The 19,066-nt window shown below is 43.0% G+C and overlaps 1 protein-coding gene across 1 annotated transcript in view; it reads right to left on the bottom strand.

Moving 5' to 3' along the window:
* The window catches only part of astn2 (astrotactin 2), a 216,234-nt gene that overhangs the window by 149,103 nt on the left and 48,065 nt on the right, over positions 1 to 19,066 (bottom strand). The window contains exon 3 of the mRNA XM_076163970.1: positions 6,975 to 7,395. Coding sequence (XP_076020085.1) covers positions 6,975 to 7,395 — 421 coding nt within the window. The remainder of the gene's footprint in view (positions 1 to 6,974; positions 7,396 to 19,066) is intronic.

The raw sequence follows: 19,066 nt of genomic DNA, 5'->3' as shown, positions 1-19,066 counted from the left end.
CAAACTTCAGTAGAAAATACGATTCACCATAGAGTGCCTCAGGTATAATTGATGAAATTGACATTGGTTGTCTGGGAAATGGGGGACAAAGGAGGGAGGGGTTCAACTGCGCTTTGGATTTGTAGCAGAAATCCCGAATGTCACACAAGTTAGTTCACATTTAACAGGTTTACCGCCTTAGTTTACTTTGGGAAAATTTCTCTGATCTTGATCATCGGAGAACATTATTTGTGTGCACACATGAAAATCACACATACCTGCATCTCTAAACCGTCATTTCAGCTCATAAATGTGAACAAAATTGCCCTTGGTGACGCTTACACTGTTCCAATGACAGCAGCGAAGGGAGGTAAATAGATTGAAATTACCTTCCATCTATTTATCACAGGGATGAGTGACAACCTAGATTCAGTATTAATCAAAACACTGCCCTGAGCTAGCTTAGGCGTGCCAAGCTGGCAGCCATTTCCTATCAGTTATGTCACATTAGCGACACACAGCTCAACAGTGGATTATTACTCTCAAATCAGGAGATTAATTACAGTTTTGAAAACATTTTTGTTGCTTAGCGATGACATCGGCTATGTGTGTGCGGAAACAATCCTCTTTGTTGTCCATTTTGGTCGGTACGATGTCATTTCTGTTCTTGTAAACCTCCAACGACGCTCATAATGTTATATAGCAGTAGCACATTTGAATCCACTAAAAGTCTGGCGCACCTGTCGGACGGCTTTACTACACCAAAATAAGTCTGGAAGTGGACCAAGACCACCTGGAGGAGCCGGCCTTCTTAGGGATCCAAAGCACATGCGCCAAATTACTTATGCGCCTTTTGATTGTTTAGCATATGGAAATTGAAATCAAATGATATGTCAATTGCATTTGGTCACTCTTTGTGCCTCTGTCTCAAATAAACAGAAAGGTAAAACAATGGGTTCTACAAATGTATGGCGGCTGTGCTTTGACTCCACAGGGGCAGAGGGGCGACGTGTCATGAGCTCGCCAGCTCCTTGTCAAACAGCATGTCTGCCACATTCATAAACATTTCTTTCTCGTGTACTCTTAGCTTTTGTGTTCTTCAAACAAAGAGGAGGGGGTTATATAATGTGTTTATTTCCTCAAACTTGTACATTACACAAGCAGGCTTCTCCATCTTTCAGCCGATTTCCCAGCGGGTTACATCTGGTGCCCGAGGCTTCATCTGTGTTTGAAATATAAAGTAAATACCCAAGCAACTGTGATCAGCGCAGTCGCTACTAACAACGATTCCACTGAAAATGATACCAGGAAAGATTTTGGAGATGTTGAAAGGCTTAAAAAATAGTTGAAGCTTGAACTCGCTGGTGTAATTCGTTGTTGTTCTAGCGTGTTCCTACATGAAAACAATGTTAAGGGTGAAGGATCACCTTTGATTATTCATTCATCAATCACTCAAAAGCAATTGCGGCACAAAAAGATGGAGAAAAGGCAAAACGTCTGATGTTCTTTTATGAAAAGTTGATGAATTCATTCAATTTTTATCTTTTTGAATCAAGCAAGGCCTCCTCTGCTGCCTGTTCCACCACATGTACACAAACAGGAAGGAACAAAACTATAAATGAGAGAAGAAATTTATTTTTGGATCACCGTTCATGCAGTGTAGGCGAAGCTGAATGTATTGCACTGCCACCTCCTCACAGTTATTGACCCATAGTGTGTGTGTGTGTGTGTGTGTGTGTGTGTGTGTGTGTGTGTGTGTTCGAAAGGGCTGATGAGAGTCATTCTACACAGAAATTGGATGGATTGCTTGTTATTATTGTGAAAATCAGTTTGGTGGCCCCAGCCAAGACACCCTCAGCATTGTGCTGGCAGTGCTTTGGTGTCAAGTGTGGTGCTATGCCCAATCATGTCTCCAATACTTGCTGTGTTGCACCGACTTGTATTGTATTTGGATTGTGCTGTGAACAAATAAAACTCTCTGAAGCGGCCTGCTGGCTTCAGCTCAGTGTCTTTCCATTTTTGGTGAAAGCCCAAACTGTAAATTAAAAACGTGACGCAAAAAGCTACATATTTTAAATTCATGCTATAATGTTTCTGTGCAATATATTCAGAAGATTTCTAGAGGAAGGGGGTTTTGAAAAGGAAACTTGGTCATGTTTGTTTTGTACATTAAGACCTGTCATCTGAAGTGTTTTGCTGCGGTGGTTAAAAGTAAACACTGTGTCTGCTAAACTGTGAAGAAGAAGAGCCAATATTAAGAAGAAACTACTATACTTAGGTACGGATGTTTCGTCTTCCCACAATCGCCTCCAACATCCGTCTGTGTCGGCAAGAAGCTGCACCCACCATGACAGACATGCCTCCCCTCACCTTGGCAGCCCTCTGCCAGGCTGGCTTCCACGGTAACCATTAAGAAGGATCCCACAGGATCCAGAGAATGAGCGAGTTGGCATCTACCCTCCTCAGCCTGTATTCGCTCACGGCCAGCTCTACACAGGGGAAAGAGAGCCAGCAGCGTGAGGGTTTTCATAGAAGGTGATGAGGAAGGCGCCTGCTCTGGTGGAGGTAATTCGCTCCCATTATTTAGAGGGTAATAAAAGCTTGCAGCTGCATTTTGTAAGAGCTGCAAACAGGAAAGTGATCTCTAGCTGGCCCGAGTACAAAGGATGATACAATTATTTTGATTTGATTGTTATCAAAGCAAGGACAAGGTGGGAGAAGAGAGAGAGGGGACCTTATTTTGAGGGTGCAGTTAAGTGCACACAGTCCAGTTGACGTAATCCTCAGCTCATGAGCTTGGTGCCAAAAAGAGAGCAAAGTTAGATTTCTTATCAACTTCTCGGAGGAACTTTTGTGACATCCAACATTTTGCATCTGACACTGAATCAAGTTTTCTTGCTGGAGTCAGCAGTCTGAAGTGGCACATGCAGCTGTGTGTCGTCTGGTGTTTCAGTGATACACAGCCAGGGCTTCTTATAGATAGACTACGCAGCTCTCAAGGACCTCCAAAATCATTATTAAAAATAATGGATGAGGTTACTGATGATTACAGTGAGTGCCAGTGATCAATAAACAAATTAATAATGCTTATTCAGGGCATTCCCCAACATGAGGATATACTGTATCTGATTTGGTGAAACCACTTAGCAGACAGTCTATGATTTGAGTGGTTTATGGCACACAATCAACTACGCTGACCATGATGGTGCCCGTCATACTAACAGAAGCACAAAATAGCACAATGACTAAAAGCAGCATGTCCGCCATATGTATCCTTACTGGGTGGATTTCAAACGCATTATAAGAGTACAACTGGCTATGAGACTGCATTCCCAGTGTGTTAAAACTGGTATGTATTATTACGACCTGGCTTTATGCATCATATGTTATATGTAACTAATGTAGCTTGCAAAATGCTATAACATTTACTCCATTCTATGAAAGTTCAATGAGCTGAGAGTAATTACATCTCTATTAAAATCTTATGAGGCAATCATTAAAGATGACTGATCATCCATTGTATACCTTCAATACGGACTGCGACATGCAATATCAATTTTCTGCATGTGCAGTTTCACAGCCGAGATCATAGGAGGTTTTGATGTGCAGGAGATATTTCAAAATTCAAAGTTTCAATGAGGCTTTGTTTGTCACTTGCTCTGAGTGTGTGCAGTGAAATGTGGGGTGGCAAACACTCCAGGCTGTATGAATAGAATGTTTGTTCATACGGAAAATACACAAGAGTTTTCCTTTTCATTCACAATGGATTCCAGTTGGTTATAAATCACACTGTATTGACTCACAGCGTTTCCGAGCGGCTTGTCATCAACATTAGCCAACATCAAAAGCGTATATGGAACAATCAGAGGAGCAATCGCATTTCTGTAGATGGAGACTTTATATTGGAGAGTGCATTCGTCTGTTAGCAGAATATCTCCACATTTTAGGGACAGATTTCACTGAAACCTGGACATGATCCAGATAATAACCATTATAGTTCTGGCACCTGATGGTGGCGCTGCGACAACCACTTTCACATATCAACTTTGAACTGTAAGTGCTATAATCAAACTTTTTGTTTGTCCTGCATTTCTCTTGTGAAATTTCTCTCTCTCTTATTTATCTCAAAATGCATAATCTCTTATTTCAAAAGCTGTGTCTTTTGTATCTCCTCCTACAGTTACGAGTAAATTAAAATCATCACTTATCCATCTGCTAAATTTGAAAGATGGTGGCCTTGGCAGAGGAATGCACTCAGAACGTCATCTTTGCCAAAACCATTGAACCTCTGAAATATGTACTGAACATATTCTTATTGAATGCATGTTTGAAGGAACTTTGCCCATTGTTGCAGAGCAGAATGAAGAAGTGAAGAGCTGCATCAAAACTTGGATAAAACCTTGTCATTCCATGCACAAGTGTTCTTTGATTTCCCTTTTCAGCAACACTGACTAAACAGTACTTGTGGTCAAGGAGGAGAGAGAGAGAGAGAGAGAGAGAGAGAGAGAGAGAGAGAGAGAGAGAGAGAGAGAGACTGTGTGGAAGTGAGTGAGAAAGAGATGTAACGCTGGGGGTCTGATAGTGATAGAAGGTCCCTGAGAGCTCATCACAGGACAAGATTTTCAACACACCACTAAGGTTTTCTCCACCTGATTTATGACGCCCATGCCGGCCAATACATCCCCAAAGCCGCAGGATTCTCGCTGAATAATGAAATTGACAGGCCTCATTTGTTTGGCTGTCTCCGTATCAAAAGCCAAAGCCATGCACAACCCTGTGAGGCACGGCCATAATCCCTGAGGATGATACTATTGAGTTCAGTTGAATGCGGTTATCTGTCAGCAAGGACAGACAGATAAAGGATGACTGGGATTTGGAGACCTTTGGCAAGCCAAGTGGCATAAAGCAGGTGGGACGAAAGTTAATCGCCCCTGCATTCAAATGTCGGTGCTTTGTGTGGAGTACAGATGGGGAAGCGAAGGCATCAAGTTAAATGGTTTGTGTCTTTTCTTTTGGGAGGGAAAAGCTGAAATGTTTGCGAGATGGATAGAGAGGCGTGTCAGCAGCTGTAACAATGACAAACTTGACTTTCACTGTTGACTTCATCTGACTGGATTGACAGACAAAAATGATGTCTACAAAACATACAACACCCTAGGTTTGCTCTCCAGTGGCTGTACCACTGACAGGCATGGACACGGACATCTGGATCTGACTCCTACAGGTCTGTGAGGGTGGTTGCACAGAGGGGGGCAGAATCTGGAGGAATAGTATGAGCTTCCCATCCAATATGCCCTCCCAGAATAAGCCTTATTCTTGTGGAGGCAAAGTATGGATTGGACGTGTTGCATTTGGGAAGAAAGAAGGAGGGGGGGTCTTAAATTCCCCACCTGACGGCTCTCATGTTCGAGGCCAGTGTGCTACTCTCCCTGTGTTTTTCTGTGTGAAAGCTGAGTACGCCTCAGCAACATAATGGCACATAATAAGAAAAGTAAGATGTCTGGGAAGCCTTTTCAAGCATCACAGACAAACGAGTTTGGCTTTATTTTGTGAAAGGACCGAGCTGTGTGAGGGCTGCGGCGTCGGCTCTTTTGAAAGCGCTGTGTAATTTTGTGTAGGATGATGAAAGATCTCGACAGAAGGCTTTGAATGTTAGGAGGGTGTTTGCTTTGCATGAAGGATGAAATGGAAGGTTGACACACAGAGCAGTAGGGAAGCAATGGATTTGAGTGTGTGTCCAGTAATAATGGGAAGAAGAGAGAGAACTAATGGCCCCTGCTGATGTTGCTGCTTTACAAAAACATGTTTTGTTTCAGGTCAGTGCAAAACATGATGAAATATCAATATGGTGACTGCTCATGTAAGATGACCATAAAGTGCATACATGTTTAAAGTGTCAGTAAAGCCAATTTTTACTTTTTTGAATCTGCATCCCTAATGTCAGCTAAGTACCAGATTCAATCTCATATTTGATCTGCAGTCTGCTGCCTCATTTGCTGTGACTGTAAACAAAGATCTGCTTTCACTGTATTTGAAAGCTAAATCGACAAAGCGCTTCACCTCCCAAGCCAAAAATGAATATTATCTTTTGAGGGAAATTTTAACAATGGCCTCTTTGCAGTAGGACTGAAACATAGTATACTACCAAAAGAGTTGCCAATACACTAAATGAATGATACTGAGGGAGTAAGAAGTCATTTCTATAAAGGAGAGCTGAAGCTTCATCCATGCAGACTCTAATCTGACATGAAAAAGCACTGCCCCCACCTACTCAATCAGTACCCTTCTATTATTAAAAGCCAACCTTTTCTCAGAGGTGTTTGGGGTTCAACAGGATATAATATCATCCCTCTCGATATTTCCTAAAGCGCCTCACACACTGTAATTTTACAGTCACTTCTATTTTTGTCACTAATTGCAGCACAACATTTTCACCCTTGCTTAGTGTGTGGAATGTCAACGGGGCTAGAGAGGGCCTCACCTCCACATCTAATTGGCCGAGTCTGTGCCCTCTACGACACAATAAATGACACCAGGTTTCATTACATTAGTGGTACGGATACAGATGCACAATGCGGAGAGGGCAGACGGGGTATGAGGGAGGCGAGCGGTTGGTGATTTTCCAAAAGGAAGAGAGCATGATTCACAGTTAATCATAAGTGTGGGGCCTTTGCTTTTTCCGAGGAATCAATTAAATGAGTCATACAAAACTGCTTATGTTTCACTAAATGTAAGTAGTACATGTTGTGCTATCAGGAACACAGTGAACCGGCCAAAGTGAAGTGTCCAAGCTGAGCCATCTGGGGATCTGGCACTGACAGGCGCCACAGAGGTACAAATCATGCAGGAAAACCACCACTGAGGACCACAGATTTTCTATGAGACCTCACACAAGCCATCATCCCGCAGCTGCCACGTAGTTAACAGCCATCAATTGTCTACGCTGTTCTGACTTTCTGAATGCTGAAATGTTAGACATCTCATAACCAACATACCTCTTGTTTCAAAATTATGCTTAAAGTCGTCATCCTGGCACAGGATGTCCGTGTGTCCGATCCCGACCCCGTAGTCCTCGTGAACCTTCCCATCGCTCAGCTTGTTGTGCAGCTGGTTGGGGGTGGAGTTCAGCGAATGCCCGCCCAGGTCTTCCTCGTCGCAGTCGTAGTCGTCGAGAATGGGCGTCTCTCGGATGGGCATGCCGATGACGGAGCTGCCGTGCTGGTGAGTGTTCCGGGAGCCCCGGTAGCTGTCGCGGCCCTGCGGTCCCAGCAGAACCGAGGGGATGTAGTGGATCTCGTGGGTGGCCTCGGTGCTGGCGCTCTTCTGCGGGATGCGCCGTCGCTTGCACCAGCGGTGACGGGTGTACAGGACTAGGGTGAAGAGGAGGATGAGGAGCAAGAGGGCGATGAGGCCTCCCTACAGGAAAGAAAGAGGCAAAGAGAGAAGAGATGTGTGAAAGATGGAGAATGCACGTCAGTGCTAAGGATTAAGACATTAGAGGGATATTAAAGGGTCCAGACAACAATGTAATTGCTGAAAACCAATCTTTAAATCTTGTCATCTTTCAATAACTGCCAAATTTCATTTTAACAAGCAGCATTTGTTAGTTTGACAGAGATGGCAGAGTCTAAACTGCAGATGCATCAGTCCAAAAGCAGCAGAATTGTTTCATATATCTGTCTTGCACCGCCTCGTAGAACTGTCTCATGAATCACAAAACCGATAAAATAAATAAAAACATACATCAACAAAAGAGGGACTGCAATCAGGAGGGCGGAAAATAAAACAAACAGGATTCAAAGTTAAAGTTTCCTTTTTAGTAGGCGTGCAGGCTTCTTTTGTGTCCCCTTTATATAAAAAAGAAGGAAACCAACAAGGATCAGAAGTGAGCTCTATGGTCATAAGGATGAAGAACACACACAAACAGAGAGAGATAGAGAAAGAAAGAGAGAGAGAGGGCACGGACAATGAAATTACGTGTTAAGCATTGTGTTTTTGTCTAGTGTTTTTTTGTATTTCAGCACTTTCTACAGTTAAAAAAAGCCCCGGCCCTCTCCAGTACACAGTGTACTCACCCTGGACATGTGTGGACTTGTAGAAAAACAACCTCAACAATGTAATGCAACACAATACAAACCAACAGCACAAGCTACAACCTCATAAATATCACAGTTTGTCGTCTAGTTTGGGCGAAGAAGACGAGCTGCACGGGTTAGAATGAAGCACCTGTTGAGCACACGTTCGATCAAATGGTTATGTTGGTTCACACCCCAGTGTAAGTCCTACAAGAGTGAACCGTAACAAAAGGGGCAGGCAAATCTTACACTTATTATTGGAGTAAATCGGATATAAAAAGGCTCTAAACCCTCTTTTCACCGAGACGCATTACTGTGCTGCACCAAGAACCATCAACCACGCTGTCATATATGTGCTGCATGGGGGATGAATAGCTCTAATCCGGGGGAGGGCGTGATTTCCACATTGGCATCCAGTATGCGAGACCTACTTTATCCGGCCCGACGTGGCAACTTGACTGTGATGTATTTGGTGACATAAAAATGCGGCGTCGGCTGTTTTTGGCGAACGATCATTTAATAAAAAAACACGTGCGTGCGCGTGGAAAGCTTCGACGGCCGCGGGAAAGCGTGCGGAAGGAAAGAAGGAAAGGCACCACACGCACACGTATGAGCTAGGGCCGCAACAGAATAATAAATAAAAGCCACGAGGGCTCATTCATCACAACATTTAAAATTCCATCTTCATGAGGAAAAACAAACCCCTTTCAAATTATAACTCATGCACTGCTGGGTGTCCATAAATCATGCTCCACTGAGAGGGGAGCCGGCACTGGTACCCACGGACAAACTTGTTCATTAATCTCCAATAGGATGGCAGCTTTGGAGGAACGCGCCCCTCCCCTTTGCACTTTCACATTCATTCTTTGCCAGGAAAATCACCCAAAAGCAAAAACACAGCAAGGGCTCGTGTTTCATTTTAGCTCCAGAGTGATAATGGAGTGACATTGCAGGGTTTCTGTCACGCCTCTGGACTATCGGCGGGGAAAGCTGAGACGCCGACGGAGTCTAAGGTTACATTCGTCTTCCTTTCCGCAGCTTTTATTAAAGTATGAACAAACACGCTCTCTCCAGGTCAGAGATGATGGCCTCATTGGACCAAAGCAGCTGTCGAAGGAGACTTGATGAGGAAACGTGGCGACGTCATGCAAAGAAAGGGAAGCCTGGACATTTGACGTTTTTTGCCAGAAAAACCTGTCGATGGTGATTGGGGTCTGAGATCACAGTCTATAATTCATATTCATGTCGGACCAGTTTGAATCACTTCTATACAATATGCAACGTATCAGCTTTTGAATCCAGTCGACCGAGTTTCCCTTTAATTCTCTCTCCCACTTCCCTTTCTCTTTAAGTTTCTATGTGGTTTCTTCTCCTGTCTCTCTCTCTCCCTCTCTATTACCACGTCTCTCTCTATCCATTTCCCCTTCATGTTTGATCACATCAGCCATATAAATTCACAGTGGCAGATGTAGCCATGAGGGAAAATGGGTTTTGTGTTCATCGTCAGACCCAACAAATCCCCACTGCTTTGCTCCTAAGTGGCTCCATGGGAAGCAGAGCCCCCATAATTCCGTTCTCTCAATAGTGAAGGTTTGCTTTACTCCGCTGGTTATTGTCCTTATGGCGCCTCCTTCAGTGTATGTGTCCTTCTCACTGTTCATCTCACCTCAATCTCCAATTAGCCTTCCAGTGAAAATTCCCTTTTTCTTCCCCTTGCCTATGTTGCCTCTCACCTTTTATTTCTAACCTCCTTTTTCGTCTCTTGTATGAGTCACGGTGTCCATTTGCTTTCACAACTTACAACAGGCAGCAGCAGTGCGGGCGTAGACTTCCCTTCACCTTATTTTCTTCATCGAGTCTAAAGTTGCGTGCTACATATTGTATTTTCTGAGACAGCAGTAGATTTGTTCTTCTTGGCTCTTTCAACACTGGGCAAAATACCTTACAAAAGGCAGACGAAACTGTAGGATGGATTTGCTCGCTGATGTTTGCTAATATTTTCGAGTATGAAGCTTTTGATGGAGTGAAAGTGAAAGTCTCGCTGCATTTGTAATCTCCACATTTCCCTGAGGCTCCAATCACGTACAGATGTTCCTATTTAGCAAACTACTGTGCGTCTCCTCTTTTTCACTTGTGGGCGCCGTTAATGAGCTGCAGACTATACCTGCGTGACTTTCACACCATTCAGCCCAACGCACGTCTGAAAATCAAACTGACGTTGCAGAATATGAAAGAAAAAATTGGCAGGTAAATTGAAACTATTAAAACACGGAAATTAGTCCATGAGTGCATCCAAGGCAACTGGGTGTGTGAACTTGAATCATCACAAAAACACACAAAAAAGTACACACAGTCTCGTTTTTGGGGCTGCAGGGTCAGAAAGGTAAAGTGTGTCATAATAGAAAATATTCCTTTAACTAAGATAGGAATCCTAAAATCAAATATGTTTTAAATGTAGATTTAAGAGTACAAAGATCCTAGATGGAATTATGACTCCAGCCGCCTGTCATTCCAAACAGCGAGGGCTGAACCATTTCCTTGACTCATTCAGTGAGATACTCGCAGAAGCAATTTCCACCGCTTCAATTTCTTGCTTGGGCGTTCAATTTCAATTTTACTTACATCAGGAATCAAAAATGGTCTCAGAAAATGACTGATATTACTTTCCCGTTCCTCAGAGAGTCGATGAAGTTTGGGCAGACTCGATAATACTGGTTGCTTTGCTGTATGATGAGCTCATGGTGGAAACTGTCGCAGTGAAATGTTTTCACTTGTTGCGTTTAGCGGCGCAGCATGTGGTCGAGCTTTGGCTCTTGCCTCTTTTGTTTTCTCGGTTGAAAATAACAACGTGCCATTCCGTCGATGCGTCTGGGGAGCAATCATCAATCACATCTCCTCTCCGACTGAGACGCCGCATCCTACAGTGCCGTCAAGTGGGGAGGTAAGTAGAAATCATCTGATGCCTCCAATGTGATGCCCGCTGACATTTTAGAGCTTTTGTTTCATCTTTTCTTGTCAGTACACACAATGTTAAATTGCAGGAAAATGCAGTCCCAATCATTTCTGAAAAAGTACCAAAGCAGGATACATTTTGTATTGTGAATCACCTAGCAACAGTGTTCCGATAATTTAACCACTCAGGCTTGATGTTTATTTCTCATCATGTTGATAAAAGAACTGACGAGTTTCATTTGAAAGGCCATTTTCTTTTTTCCTGAAAGTTGATGCAACTTGCAATAATGTATTACGCCTTCTGTTGACAGCAGAAACAGCATTGTCACAATGGCGTCTCACAGATGTGTCACCTTTCAATACGGAGACGAGGAGCTGTCAAGAACAAATGTATAATGCTTTGACGGACTTTGGATTAAAAACAAGCAGGGTGCAGTCAGTAAAAGTGTCACATTCATGTATGTACCTGATAAGGAAACCTTCAGTATGTACTATTCCATATTTAATCTAGTTTAGTGAGAATAGATGGAATATAAAAGTATACGTTTTAATTGTAGTTCATACTAGCCCTTAAACGGTTAACAATAAGTCAATAGACAGAAATTTCAACCAATAGAGAGATCTAGTGCACCTTAAAAACTGTACCTATCAATCATTCATGTATACATCTTAGTTTGGATCTTTGCCTTAATCATAGTGCAGATGAGATTGGAATGAAACAAGCGTGCATATCAATCTGAAGGAAAAGCGAGAACTAGAGGGCAAATTGCAAACAGCTCATTCTGGAGCTGAGAGCACATCTAAAGCGCCGGCAGGTAAGTTTGATGATCAATCATATTGATTTACTGTAGCTGCTCAATGGCTCCTGTACCGACTCCAGTCCCTCTACTTTCCTATTTACTTTGGCACCGTCGATGATTCCCTTGAGACTCCGATAAGCTTTGCCTGCAGCACTGCAACAACACAGAGCCAACACCTCCAACACATGCTCTGTGGTTTAGCCACCATCTGTGCACAGTGGCTCGCTCAACCCACAGTAACCATCCACCTCCTGCTCCATGAGGGCCTGAACGACGGGAGTCTATAGCTGTAAGGTGTCACATGCTCACACGATGAAGAGATGAGACTAGTATCGGACATTGTGACGCCAGCAAAGCTTTGTTCACGCAAGCTGTGAGCTAAAGGTGACCGCATGTATCACCTGTCCTCACACACAGGGGACAAACTCCTTTAATGTCTTGTTTTGTCGGGCAAAGACGTCCACGGCCAAATCCCCTCTTTCTCTGTCACAACCCTTTATTTGTCAAACTCCCTCTCTTCCTTCTTCGGTCTGCCCTCCTGTCAGCGTTGTATGCGTCTCCCAGCAGGAAGTTAAAGTGCCAGGTGCCCTGGCATCTGCTCGCCGTTCCATCCATCCAACTAGGAGTTACAGCACGAATGACAGGCTTTGGCTCACTGGTTAATGTTTCCACTCGGCTAATTCACCTTGGAGGAACTGGGCCTGTCCGTTAGCAGAGAGGACACTGTAAAATACCTCTGCTCTGATCTCAGACACAAAATGAAGCCAAATTGATATTATCTGGACATTAGGCTGCTGTTAGGATGGTGCATATGTAGATTTCATTGTCATAAAATGTATTTCACGTGGGTGTTAAATGGCAATGAATGCTGTTTAAATTTAACAAGGGTGGACATTAAGGCGCTTGCTCGAGCATCCATTCGTTTAACGGCCATTCTGATATTCAACACTAAACCAGGATATTCAAGTTAAATATCTGTTAAATATCTAAATCTGCAATCATATGAACCACATCCATCTGTTTTAATTCAACAGGAAGATGTAGGAAGTAGTATGAGAACGTTTTGTGACCTCTTCTTCAAGTGTGTCAGCTGCTTTATGGGTGCAACAGCTTGTGGAGTTGCTCACACACAGCGTCAGAGGAAATCTATATAGAAAGCTCAGGAAGAGAGCTCAGTAATACTGCAGCGACTCCATTTAAAGGGAGAATGTGTGTTACAGAATATCTGAATTGGAAATGTCTTTAAGTGAAAATAACGTGAAAACGTCGGCAGCCCAGGTTATGTAAATCAGAGGAATTACACTGACTAAAGGTTCATATCTAATCACATTCTGATTGTAGCCTGATTGGAAAGTGAATGAAAATCTCCGCCGGCTTAACTGGAAAGCACAGGGTCGACCTTTCCATTTTGTCCCACTCTCCACAGGAGGAAATTTATGTTTCCATCATCCTCTCTCCCTCTCTCTCTCCTTCTCTCTCTATCTCTATACCCTTTCCCATCCCCTCGAGTCCCATCTCTTCTCGACTCCACCTCTCTATCCCCCCCCCTTTTTACACGCCGCGCCACTCTTCCAAACGGCGGGTAAAGATGTGAGCGCAGATTATGCTGTCTTGAGTCGCGGCCTTGTTGAATTACAGCAGAGAATTAAAGTCGAATCGCGAGTGTCCGCCCACTCTGCGCGTCTCTTCTGGCCTTCTCCTAGCTTCAGCCCACAAACTCATCAGTTTCCTCCTCTCAGCCAGTTAAACAAGCCTGGTTCAGGGTCTCCAAGCTTGTGGTTTATAAATGAAGTCTGCAGAGATAAATGGCACATCAGTTCAGAATGGGGGATTTGCTTTATCGGCAAGGTTTGCAGTGTTACAGGTACCAAGTGAACTATTCTGTGTTTGTATTTCATAATAAATGAAGGAGTGAAGTCATCCATTATTAACCACAAATAAGCCAGGCTAAATATATGCAATTGTAAGTGTTTGCAAAGTGTTTGTTTGCCTGGCTGTCTCCTCTCATACAGGCTGAAAAGGTAGTAGCTTATGGGGAGGACACATTTCTGTAAGTATTGTTGGAATATTTGCTAAATGATGCTCTCAGACACCTCACTTGTACATCTTTGCTACATCATCTATGCACACACACTCGTAGACAGGGTGTAATATTCTGCCCGGCGTGCTTGAACACTGCCCCTCGAAGCAGGAGCTCGCACAACCTCCTGCAGAGGCCGAGCCACCATTTTGCAGCCCAGTGCCGTGGCCTAAGATTTGAAGGCGCTGACCCTTAAGCCAAGTGTACACTGCAAGACAGAAACCAGCCTGCCTTTGATGTTTAAAATCCCCCAGATCAGAGGCAAGTCGCAGCGTGTTGGCATCACCGACACTGTCTCCAAGTGTGCGCTTGTCTCTGGACGTCTGAAATGTCCTTGCCACTTGTTTTGGTGGCCTGTAGTGTGAAATCAGTGAGTAAACGAGTTTGTTTGATATTCTCTTATCTTAAAAGAGGACATGGGATCTAAGAATCATCCAATACAGGCAACATGTCTCCCAGAAAACCTCAGAACTCACTGAAATCTGCAGGGCCACTGAGTTAACATTTTCCATTATAACACCCAACGGGCATTTTAAAGTGCATGAATTTATTTTGGCATTGGTGATGAATAAAAACACGTATTGTTGTTATGAGTTAAATGGATGTGTTTGTTTGTGGGCACACAGTTAAGGTATTTAATTAGACTTTTCAATAAATGTATGATTTATGAATGATGGCCTTCGACTCTGTATTCCTGCACATTACAAACAAAGCAATTACAGCGCGTCCAGACTGCATCACTCCAGTGTTTTTGTGAGGTTTTTCGACGGTAATCACAGTTTGTGAATAGCAGAAAGAAGAAAAGTGTGCTAAAAATGACAACAAACTAAATATATGTTTTTTTTATCCACCGGGAAACACATTATGTCCCTTGAGGGAACACATTATGTTTTTCAAATTCATAGACTTGTTGAAAGCAAAGCTCTGAATTTAGATAATGGCTACCATTTGTTTTCCTCCCCTACCATTGTAATGGAGCCTGGGTATATTTCACAGTATAATGACATCCCATGATGCTCACTGTTTGCATGGTAACCAAATATAATTGCCTGATGACCATGCATCACTGCTTGCTCATTACTGTGGTAAATTAGTACTGCTGGAAGGGGAAAAGAGTGCGATGCCCCCTCTGGCTTCCACCAACCTACTCTACAATATTGCTCTTCCGTTTGCTTTTGTAAAAAGATGAATTGTATCTTCACATCACGGCAACGGCAAGCAGACATGCCCTTCTCAGTGACATTTCAGAGGAAGAAATGTGATTAGAAAGGTAATGCCAATATTTGCAGTGGTGACACAAGGGGCCAATACGGGCTCGCTACAGCTGTTGATAACAAGGCAATGAGAGGGCCTGGGCAATAGGGCCCTTGGGGTGACTTTGATTGAGAAAAGAAAGGATTGGGTGCTGCAGAGAGGCAAATATGGATCGGCAGGCTGATTCTGTGAAGATACAAGTGTCAGGGAGGTTATAAGCGGATCACTATGCACGCTACACAACCTGATCAAGATGACAACCGCGTGAAAAAAAGACTTTGACTCCATATTTATTTTGTTAGTCGATCGCTTAAATAAAAGATTTTAAGAGCTGCAAGAATGATCCTGAAGTGATGAGGAAAAGGATGATTCTGCTTTTCAGTAGAGAAAGAGATAGTCATCCTTTAAAAGCTTGAGGTAACAATGATTCTGTGTGTGTGTGTGTGTGTGTAAAAGGGTGTAAAAGTGTGATTTTTTTTTAGGTGTTATTTGATGTGTTAGTGTGTGCTCGTGCCTCACGTCCCCTCCATCAGAGGCAGCTGAGACCTCAGCCCTTGTTATATTCCCCGTCGTTTAGCTTGAAGTGAGGCCTTTATTTGTATCTGCAGCTGTCGGCCAAGTGTTGCCACAACAGCTTGTGAGAGTGGACCTGTCAGCGAGCGCCAGCAGCTGAAGGGGAAGGTAGTCTTTGTCCATTCGTGCCAGATGCAATCAAAAACTCACTTTCATTCTCCCTCCTGCCTTCCTCAACACAAACCCTGTTTTCTCGCTCTCCCCTCTTCTCATCTCTCAGCAATCTCACCTCAATTCACTGGCAGCTCATCGGCGCACACATGCGCTACACCTGCAACCACGTATTCCAGGTGATATACTGTATATACTGTACAGCCTTTGTATTGACAGTTACTTTTACTCGCACATAACACAAGAGTCTGTGGGGAATGTGTCAGTTTGTCGTTCAATGCTGGAGTGAAAGGAAATGAAAGAAATAAACAGCACAACAGTGAAAAAATAATGAATTGCAATTGCTTTTAAAATGCTAATAGATGGCATAGAGCTGAATAAAGCTTCCAAGCCCAATTCAAATAGCACAGATGTTCCCAATTGGTGCTTGACTCATTAATGTCTGCTAGCGAAACACATCTGCTGTCATTAGCACTAAGAGGAGGGAAAACAAGCAATCCAAGTATACATTAATGGGAAATTTCCCAAAGACCTTAATCACTTTGCTTTGAGGAACCATTAAAAGAGCAGCGAGGAGTGGTATGAATCAATAGTGAGATAAAGAACAGATGAGGAAGGGAGGGAGGGAAAGAAACTCACTTCCGCCCCTCCAAGTACTTAGTATGGCAGAGCTGGGTAGTGTTATCTCTGCAGTTCATAGGGGCTAATGAGATATGGAGTGAGCACAGTCTGATTCCAAATGCTAAATATCTGTAAATTGATGCATCCATCTGAGAAGATCCTCAACCTGCATACTAATCTGCGGCTACTGGCCGACCCTGAGCTGTTAAATTAGGCTTCTACCTGAAGAACCCTGGGTCGTTTCAGCACAGTATCGCTGCTAATGGCTATCATGTGGTGAACAATAAATACTGCAGCTTTAAATATATGATACAGGAAGTAAAATAACTGTAAAGGATGCATGTTACAATATGTACAATTATCTAAACTCTGTGCTGTCAGCAAGGAACCGTCTAAAAATTGTAACTGTTTTCTCCAAGCAGCCATTAAATAACAAAACAAAATGGAAATATGGAACCTAAAGTGCAGCCTGTTCAGGATTGTGTGCCATTACTCCAATGGGTGCTTGGGTGCTCTGATTCCTCTATGCATCATGCATCGTGACCGTCCCTTTCTTTTTGTGCACACTGTCATCGCCCACCCAAAACAGCTCCTTCTTGAATATAACAGACTGAGGGGGCACAGAGATGCGCCGCAAAAGCCGTGTTTGTGTTGATGGTTTTGTCAACAAACTTCACAAATTCTATTCAGGGGACCAAAGGGAGCGATGTTAACTTCACAGTTCTAAGCCTGGACTGAAGTTCAGGCTATTTGCATTTATGATGGAGAGTTTTTTAAGTATCATTTTGTTTTGTTTTTGGTGGAAAAGATGCCACAGCAGCAGTCTACCTCAGCACACGTTTTTGCTGAGTCAGCATTACCCAACCACAAAATCCGCCCCCCCAAACAAAATATTCGTCCAATAAAAACATTCAAAGGCAGAAATATTGATCCAATTTCCTGACTCAATAGTTTAAAGAAAGACAGAAGAAGCAAGAACAAAAATACACACAGACACAAAAGACGAAATGGAAGAAGGAGAAAAATGTGTTTGATTTTCGACGAGACGACAACTCCAATTTTACAGAAATACACCTCTTTCACTTCAACAGACACATTTCAGTTGAGATAATATATAGTTTCGCAGTTTTTCCGGTCGTTGGAGTGAACCATGGCGGTTCCCTACGGCTGGCTCAAACACAAAATCCACAAGGTCAAACACGCCTCAAATAGATGTCTGAGCCCCAAAGAGCGTACACACCAAAATATCCAGAACTAACAGTCCGTCTGCAGGTGTGTTAGTGTAGTCTGGTGCATTTTCGTCGAACCTGCTTGTTGGTGGGTGTATTTCTTTCCATTGTCAGCATGCATATTAATCAGCTCACAGTGTGTATCGTTCTGTGAGAGGAACAAGCTGTGCTGTTTGGTTTTTTTTGCCCATCTTGTCTGAAGCACATTTTGTCTTATTGCTTCTACAACCTACAGTACAATGTAGTTATTGTTGCCCGCGCGGATCAAATCAATGAATGACCTTATGATTATAATGAAAAGAAAATAACAACACATCATTAAATTGTCTTGTCTCGATGGCCAGATGCCAGTCCGTCTAAGTGAAACTCAGATTGTAGTGATTAAATTATCAAGCCTGTGGTTGTTTCATTTTCAGAAATTAAAACAGATTTTATGATTTTGAAGCCTCTTCTTGCGGCAACTGAAGCAATTTTTCTTTTTTATCATCCTGTTGATTACACCCAAAAGCCAAATCCACTTTCTATTCAGGGGTAAAACACAAGTCTCTGTGTGTGTAAAATAGTTTGAACTTCTGCTGTTGCTCTAGCCTGGAAGCTTCAGAGATGCCTGGATGAGAACCTGGATCTCCACACTCACATGCACAGAGGCACTTTAAAATTCCACAGGACTATTGAATCATAAATGCACACACTTATATACGCATATACACAAGCAGCCAAGCCCTCACACAAACACTCAGTGATTCAATAAGTCGTTCTCTCTCTTCAGCCCCAGTCTTCGCTTTTGTTCTCTGAACTCCTGGTCTCCATCGGTAACTGTTACCCAGGCAACAGAACAGATGGAGAAAAGGTGAGTGGATGGGCAGAAGAAACGGAAAAAAAGGGAAATAAGGGGGAAAGGAAAGATGGATGCTACTTCCCCTCTAACAAGGCCTGGCTCTCCAAAGGTAAACATATTGATAATGACCTCAATTTTTCAGAAGCATTGCAACTGCAAGGCTGAAGAGATTATTTGGTTTGGTCATAAGTCTGATGTGGGTCTATTACGAGGCTTAGTGTATGACTGAGGACGGGTTTGCCCGCTGTGACGGAGAGGGGCTCAAGTACAGAAGCTCAGATCTGACATAGTGAAAATAATAACCGATAATAAGTTAGAAAGAGAACGTTTTCATGTTATAACAAGGACATTTTCACGTTAAAACTAAGAAGTTATTCCATTATAACGAGACAATGTGTACAGTTCACATTGTATTCTGACTATTCAATAAAGTGAACTTATCTGATAAAGAAAAGAAAAATCCATTTCATCCAGATTTCATATTTGTGGAGATAGCTGTCAGACCAGGAAGAGGCCGGAAACGTGTTTTCCAATGTTTTCCCTCGGTGTCTTTC

The sequence above is a fragment of the Genypterus blacodes genome, unplaced genomic scaffold, assembly GCF_046128005.1.
Source record: "Genypterus blacodes isolate CSIRO-AG114 ecotype Tasmania unplaced genomic scaffold, CSIRO-AGI_Gbla_v1 ptg000133l_1, whole genome shotgun sequence".
NCBI classification, from domain to species: domain Eukaryota; kingdom Metazoa; phylum Chordata; class Actinopteri; order Ophidiiformes; family Ophidiidae; genus Genypterus; species Genypterus blacodes.
The sequence above is the reverse complement of the archived record's forward strand: the minus strand, read 5'-3'. Positions and strand labels throughout refer to the sequence as shown.